Consider the following 6,118-nt stretch of genomic DNA (forward strand, 5'->3'; position numbering starts at 1 on the left):
GTGATGGTTGTTGTGCCAGTCTGGCTCCTTCTGCTCTCGGGCTCTCAGGAGGAGCAGAGGCGTGAGGGCGTGAGGCGATGGGCCATGGGGCAGCAGCAGCAGCAGCGCGGCGGCGAGTGAAGCCGCCTTCCACGCCCACCGAGGGAGGCTCGGAGTGTGAGACTGTGTGTGTGCGTGTGTGTGGTGTAGCGGAGAAAAAAGTCGCGGAGTGTTGTCGCGGAAAAATGTTGTTGAGTGTTGTCCGCCGCGGTTGCGTTGCCCTGCGGTGTGTGTTGGCGCGTTGGGCCCCGTTTTGCCGCCCCGCCCCGGGCATAACTCCGCCGCCGCCTCTGGTGACCGCCTTCTGCCGTCTTTTTCTGCTTGAGGAGGGAAAGGGAGGGAAGCGGCGCGGGGGATTGGTGCGTGTTGGGGAGAAGGGGAAGTTGGCAGTTGTGACTCATGCGCCGGTGTGGTGACGCGGCTGTTGTCACCACGACAGCTGGAGGAGCTCTGAGCACCGTAGGGATCTGGCGTCCATTTGCGCGTGGCCGACCGTACACGCCTGTGGGCACAGTTCAGGACTTTACCGCCTCGCCGCATCACATGCGCCTTGCCGAGATGCAGCGGGAGCTTGACGAAATGAGTGGCAGGCCCCCGACGCACCTCTACGAGGGGCCGACCATCACCACGGCCCACGGCCCTCGTCCCCTGTTTGAGCCTGACGCGAGGGAAGACCCCAGCCAATGCGAGTTGCCGGAGCACTACGTCGCCGCGCGTCAGCGACTGATGACGTTGCAGAGTGACAGTTATGGCGAGTCGATTCGCGGCGTTGTTTCGCCGCCTCCGCCGCCGGATGCGGACGCACCGCGGGGCTATCAGCAGCCGCGAGTGGAGCTGGGCGGCACCTGGTGGACGGCCATGACTGTTATAGCGGCGGTGTTTTTTCTCATGGCAAAGTTTGGGCGCTAGCGTGAAGGTGGTGCCGCGCAGCTTGAGAAGCAGACACGTGTTTGCGGACCTCTCTCTTTCGCTCGCCGCGTGGCTAGGGAGGCGGACGAGGGAAGAAGCGAGGGAAAAAGGAAGGTGTGTGTTGTTTTGTTGTTGTTGTTGTTGTTGTTTTTTTAGCGCTGCGTTTTGCTCCGTTCGTGAAGTACATGCGCCGATACACTTTCCGTTGCCGCCTGTGGGATCTCCCAGTTGGCGTTTGCTGCCCCCCCCTCCGCACGAGTGGGCGTTTTTCCTCACTGCCAATTCACTACTTCCGTGGCGCCGTCTTCTCACTGTGTGTATGCGTAGCGCACGCTGGCAAAGAGAAAAAAAATAATAATAACAGTATTATTTATGGCCGCCGGTATGCTGCGTTTATTGGCGCCGGTTGGGGTGGCGATGATGTTGCGCTGCGGGGGGCGAATTCCGGTTGCCGCGTACGCCACCGCCACCCCCGTGGGTCTCCAGCGCAAGCTCACGATGAGCAAGCGAAGGCTCAGACCGAAGCCGACGCCGAAGCCCGGCCCCTCCATCCCCATCTGCATTCTGCTGGTGCTCATCACGCTGTACATGACGTACATCACGCGGAAATCATCCAGCGACGACACGGTGCTGCGCTGAACGCAGAGTGGGAGGGAAGGCGCAAAGCGGTTGGAGGGTGGTGGCCGGCGCTGATGCCGCTGCGGGGTGGAGAAAGCGGCGGCGTCACTTTACCGTGGTTGCTGTGTCGTGCGCGTAGCCGCCGCCGTACTGTTTCCCATGCATTAGCACCGACCACGCTGTCATGGCCACCACTGTGGGCCTATTTCTCCTCCCCCTATCTTTAGTTGTTGTTGTTGTTGTTTTCTGTCGTCGCGCCCGTTCAGCTCGCGTAGAGGGGCATGGGGCGACGCGGCGTGTGGGCTGCGTTGGCGGGAGTCCCACTCACCCCACAGCGTGCGTGGCGGCGGTGCGCATCCCACCGGCGTGATCCAACCTTGACGCCGCCCTCTCCGCCGCCCCCCTCGGCAGCAGAGGCAGACACGGTGCAGGCGGCAGCAGTCACTCCGCGTCGAGAGGGGCAGGAGCTGCTGCACGCCGTCAAGCGGGCGCTTACCACCTCTGCGAGAAGCCGCTGGAACCGCACGGACATCATTAACGCAAGGGAGTACGCCCGTGCGCACCGCCGCCGGTTTCAACGCACAAATGACGCCTTTCATAGTGCCGGGAAACGTGGACAAACTCTCTCATACGAGGCGATGACGTTGCAGTTCCAGGGAGTCGAGTGGTCCTACGTGCTGCTACCTGCGTGCCTGGCGCTGCTGATTCTCGTGCTTATGGCCCTGGTGGACGGCAGACGTCACACGACGAAGCTTCAAGGGGAGATGGAGACGTTTCAGCGGCGTGCGGACTTTTTGTCATCCATGCGAACTGAAGTTGCGCGTGGACAGGAAGCCGCTGCGTGCACCGCCGAGGAGCGCGGGGGCGCGGTGCTGAGGACGGGCAGTGACCGCCTGCATTAGGGTCAGTTCTTCTTCGCCCCGTAGCAGCAGCGCATTCCGCCGTGGTGCTGAAGCGTGCCGCGTGGTTGGATTGGTGTCTATTTCTCCGCCTCGATCTCACCTACCTTCGCTCGAGGAAGTGGAGGCGGGGGAGTAAGAGGACGTCGTCGTGCAACGTATTGGCTTCTTTTGCATGCAGCGTATTCTCTCTCTCTCTCTCTCTCTCTCTCTCTTTTTCCACCTTCACCTCCACGGCTTTCTGTCTCTATCTATCTGTATATCTTGCCTGCCTGCACGCAGTTGTTGCAACACACAGGCAGGCAAACTAAAAACAGCAACAGTGGGATTGAAGGAGTAATCGTAACCGGGGGTAGTGGAAGAAGAGGAAGCCAGCTGGCATCTCCGCGGCTCCAGTGGAACAAGTAACGAAAGGAAAAACAGGCGGTGGAGAGGAAATGGCGCAGAACGCTGCCGAAACCGCCCCACTCTACTCCACCCTGGACGAGCCCATCACGAGCACCATCGTGCGCGACGCGGTTGCCATTGGCCGCAAGATGCTCATCGTCCTTGCGCCACCGCTTGGGGCGGAGAAGGAGCTGCGCGACTGGGACTTGTGGGGGCCGTTGCTGCTTTGTCTGCTGCTCGCTATCATTCTTGCCGGCTCGGCGGCGACAAATCAGGGCGGTCTCATCTTCTCGGCGGTGTTTGTGCTTGTGTGGGTGGGTGCCGCTGTCGTGACACTCAACGCGAAGTTCCTTGGCAGCAAGGTATCCTTCTTTCAGACGGTCTGTGTGATGGGCTACTGTCTGGCACCGCTTTGCATCGGCGCCTTTCTCGGCGTCGTCATCCGCGTCTTCTGGATGATGATGCTGATCTCGTTCGTGGTCTGGCTCTGGTCCTGCTGGGCGGCCTTGCGCTTTTTCCGCGGCTCTGTCGCTCCCGAACGCGAGATGCTTGTCGTGTACCCGGTAGCTCTCTTCTACTCCTTCATGACATGGATGGTGCTCGTGGGCGTTTGAGAGCGTGGCAGGGGTGGGCGCCGCGTGGTTTGTCGTGCAGTGCGCTTCGACGCGGAGAGCGGCACCGGGGGGGGGGGGGGAAGGCCCTGCAGGAGGGCGAGGGAAGGGCGGTAGCGTAACAGGCATCACGCGTGGGATTTTGTGCGATGAAAAACTGGGTGTATGAAAACAGCAATTCTATCTCTCTTTCTTTGTTTTTGTTTTTTTTGTCGCTCAAATGTTTATTCCGTCCCTCTCTCTCTCTCTTTCTCCCTCTTTCCCTCGCCTTTCTTTTATCACTTCTTCGCTGGCCGGCTGAGCGTCTGTGAGCGGGTTTAGTGCATCTCAGCTGCTCGTTCCAATGGCGGTGCCTCACTCTGTGTGTGGGGCGGTGCCCCATTGGCGGGAGCCTCGCCTTTGCCCCCTCTGCCCCTGCGCTTCCTCTCCGCGTCGCGTTTGTCTTTCCCTCTCAGGCTTGCCTTTTTTCTTGCTTCCTGCCATCGTGCGCCCCCCAGGGGGCGCAGCGGCCGCGCGGAGGAAAAAAGACCCCCCCACCCCCCTCCCCACACACACACACATCAACGGCTGCGACGGCCGGCCCCGGTAGCTGCAGAGACGCAGCTTGCGCCGGCTGTGGGGCTGACGGGCGTGCCGTCTGCGTAGGGCACCCGGCAGCGCCCTTCCAGCGGCTTTGCCATGGACGGGCTGGCAACTTCGTGAGGGAGAGAACCTGCCGAAGGCGCGCCGCCGCCAACCCGCGAGGTGGGCGCTGGCGCGGCGGAAGTGAAATTACCGCGCTATACGGAAGTTAAGACGCGCCGACGACACGCGTGGGGCCACTTCCTGCGCGAGAAGGCGCGGTGTCGCGGGGAGCCGTCGCCGCCGGGAAGCCTGCACTGGGGCGGGTGCACCGCCCCATTGCCGACCGGAGTCCCATGGGAGTTTCCACCGACGCACTGGCTGCCCGCACGTGGTGTGGCGCCGCGCGCGCACGACGGCGTGGTTCACGGAGAACGTCTGCTTTGCCCGCCTCGTCGCGACCGTTTTTCACGCGGTAAAGTGAAATAAAATCGAGTTGCGGGAGGCGAATGCGGGGGGAGCGCCGGTAACTGTGGCCCCAACTTTTCTGTGGTCGCCTGCCTAAGCGCAAAAGTCTTCCATGTGGGTGCAAATCCCCAACAAACCGATTGCGGGTATCTGCACCGTCGTACTGCTTTTGCTGCTGGGGCAACGCGCCACGTCCATAGAGAACGTGAATGCCTCCTGGTGAAGTGGGTTGGGTCCCGTTCTCGGCATACTTCTTCTGAGCGAAGTCCTGCGCTGCGCCGCCCCTCAAGAACGGTCCCAGGAGCCTCCGCGCCGCTGCCGTGTTTGGGAACGCCCCAACGGCTCTGCTCTTTGAGAAATTTCTGGTGATTGACAAGGGGCCGCTCATCCTCCCGGAGACGAGAAATGGACAAGTTACGCACAGGACGGGCAGTGACATCGGCAACGTTGGGGAGTGGTCAACCGGTACGTGGTCTACTTCCTGAGTGCACCCCAACTTCTGCAGACTTGCGTGGGGGACCTCTACCGTCTTTCTGGTTAGTGTGATATCGCTGCTGTGGCGGTGCTCTGCATCACCTTCCCTGTTCGGATTCTCACCTTTTTCTGGCATTTGGCTATACGTGCGAAAATGGCGGCGGTCGTTGACGGTCATGTGCTTGCAACAAGCGAACTACTTCCTGGCACCCGTGTGGCGAAGTTCAAGACGTGGAAGCCATACTTCACGGCGGAGACCGAGTGCACCAGGGCGCAGCGGTTTGCATACCTGCAGCGTATCCACTGCGCAGAGGAGAGGCCCACGCCGTTCGACTGGGCCACACCAATACTCTGGTCATCGCGATGATCCTTCTTCACGCCAGCGCACTGGGCCACGCAACCACCCTCGATGTTGTCTCTCCGGCTGCTGTGCACCATAATGCCCTGCTACGGTGCCTCCTCTCAGCGCAGCGCTCCACTGCGTTGCTGGAGTGCAACGTCAGAGCATTAGATCCAATTCATGTCCAACATCTGCATAGCGACGGCGCGGCGGCTGCCCATTACCAGGGTGACGGTGTCGCTACTCGCACTGCGACGCCTCCCGCGGTGTCGCCACAAGGCACAGTGCTGTTCTGCGGAAGCTGCGGCGTCCGCTCCGCCACCGCACTCTACGGGCGGAGGTGTGGGGCGCGCTGGAGCTGGTGGGGATGCGGGAGCGCGTGGCGGCGGAGGGCGGCGGCATCCACAGCCGCGTGCGGGAGGGCGGTTCGAACTACAGCGTGGGGCAGCGGCAGCTGCTGTGCCTCGCGCGGGCGCTGCTGCGGCGGGGCAGCGGCTTCATTTTGATGGACGAGGCCACGGCGAACATCGACCACGCCCTCGACCGGCAGATCCAGCACACGGTGATGACGGCCTTCAGCTCACGCACCGTCATCACCATCGCCCACCGCCTGCACACCGTGGCGGCGTACGACAAAATCATCGTCATGGACCACGGCGTCGTCGCGGAGTCGGGCTCCCCGCGCGAACTTGTGTCGGACCCGTCGTCCAAGTTTTCGGGGCTTGTGGCGGCGCTGGGAAAGCAGGAGGCCGCGGCGTTCATGGCGAGTGTGGGGGTTGAGACGGCCCCGTAACGGCTGGCGGGTGTGAGCG

General features: G+C 62.0%; 5 protein-coding genes across 5 annotated transcripts, besides 7 other annotated features; 4 read left to right on the plus strand and 1 right to left on the minus strand.

The window, feature by feature from the left end:
• The first annotated feature begins 89 nt into the window (after window positions 1–89).
• Window positions 90–114: a microsatellite.
• Window positions 115–154: 40 nt separating this feature from the next.
• Window positions 155–187: a microsatellite.
• Window positions 188–438: 251 nt separating this feature from the next.
• Tco025E_08742 (uncharacterized protein) lies at window positions 439–948 on the plus strand (the record flags this gene model as incomplete). The annotated part of the gene is made up of 1 exon (XM_029375585.1): window positions 439–948. The coding sequence occupies one exon, from the start codon at window positions 439–441 to the stop codon at window positions 946–948; it is 510 nt and encodes a 169-aa protein (XP_029224298.1).
• Window positions 949–1,067: 119 nt separating this feature from the next.
• Window positions 1,068–1,097: a microsatellite.
• A 355-nt stretch (window positions 1,098–1,452) lies between these two features.
• Window positions 1,453–1,487: a microsatellite.
• A 305-nt stretch (window positions 1,488–1,792) lies between these two features.
• Window positions 1,793–1,819: a microsatellite.
• Window positions 1,820–1,847: 28 nt separating this feature from the next.
• Window positions 1,848–2,468, plus strand: Tco025E_08743 (uncharacterized protein; the record flags this gene model as incomplete). Its single annotated transcript, XM_029375586.1, has 1 exon — window positions 1,848–2,468. One exon carries the CDS (start codon window positions 1,848–1,850, stop codon window positions 2,466–2,468), a length of 621 nt encoding a protein of 206 aa, XP_029224299.1.
• A 183-nt stretch (window positions 2,469–2,651) lies between these two features.
• Window positions 2,652–2,680: a microsatellite.
• A 222-nt stretch (window positions 2,681–2,902) lies between these two features.
• Window positions 2,903–3,466, plus strand: Tco025E_08744 (terbinafine resistance locus protein (yip1); the record flags this gene model as incomplete). The annotated part of the gene is made up of 1 exon (XM_029375587.1): window positions 2,903–3,466. One exon carries the CDS (start codon window positions 2,903–2,905, stop codon window positions 3,464–3,466), a length of 564 nt encoding a protein of 187 aa, XP_029224300.1.
• Window positions 3,467–3,641: 175 nt separating this feature from the next.
• Window positions 3,642–3,747: a microsatellite.
• Window positions 3,748–4,253: 506 nt separating this feature from the next.
• Tco025E_08745 (uncharacterized protein) lies at window positions 4,254–5,144 on the minus strand (the record flags this gene model as incomplete). Its single annotated transcript, XM_029375588.1, has 1 exon — window positions 4,254–5,144. One exon carries the CDS (start codon window positions 5,142–5,144, stop codon window positions 4,254–4,256), a length of 891 nt encoding a protein of 296 aa, XP_029224301.1.
• A 529-nt stretch (window positions 5,145–5,673) lies between these two features.
• On the plus strand, window positions 5,674–6,099 carry Tco025E_08746 (multidrug resistance protein A; the record flags this gene model as incomplete). The annotated part of the gene is made up of 1 exon (XM_029375589.1): window positions 5,674–6,099. The coding sequence occupies one exon, from the start codon at window positions 5,674–5,676 to the stop codon at window positions 6,097–6,099; it is 426 nt and encodes a 141-aa protein (XP_029224302.1).
• Window positions 6,100–6,118: the final 19 nt, after the last annotated feature.

This window comes from Trypanosoma conorhini, assembly GCF_003719485.1.
Source record: "Trypanosoma conorhini strain 025E chromosome Unknown Tco_14.4_contig_00862, whole genome shotgun sequence".
Taxonomy (NCBI): domain Eukaryota; phylum Euglenozoa; class Kinetoplastea; order Trypanosomatida; family Trypanosomatidae; genus Trypanosoma; species Trypanosoma conorhini.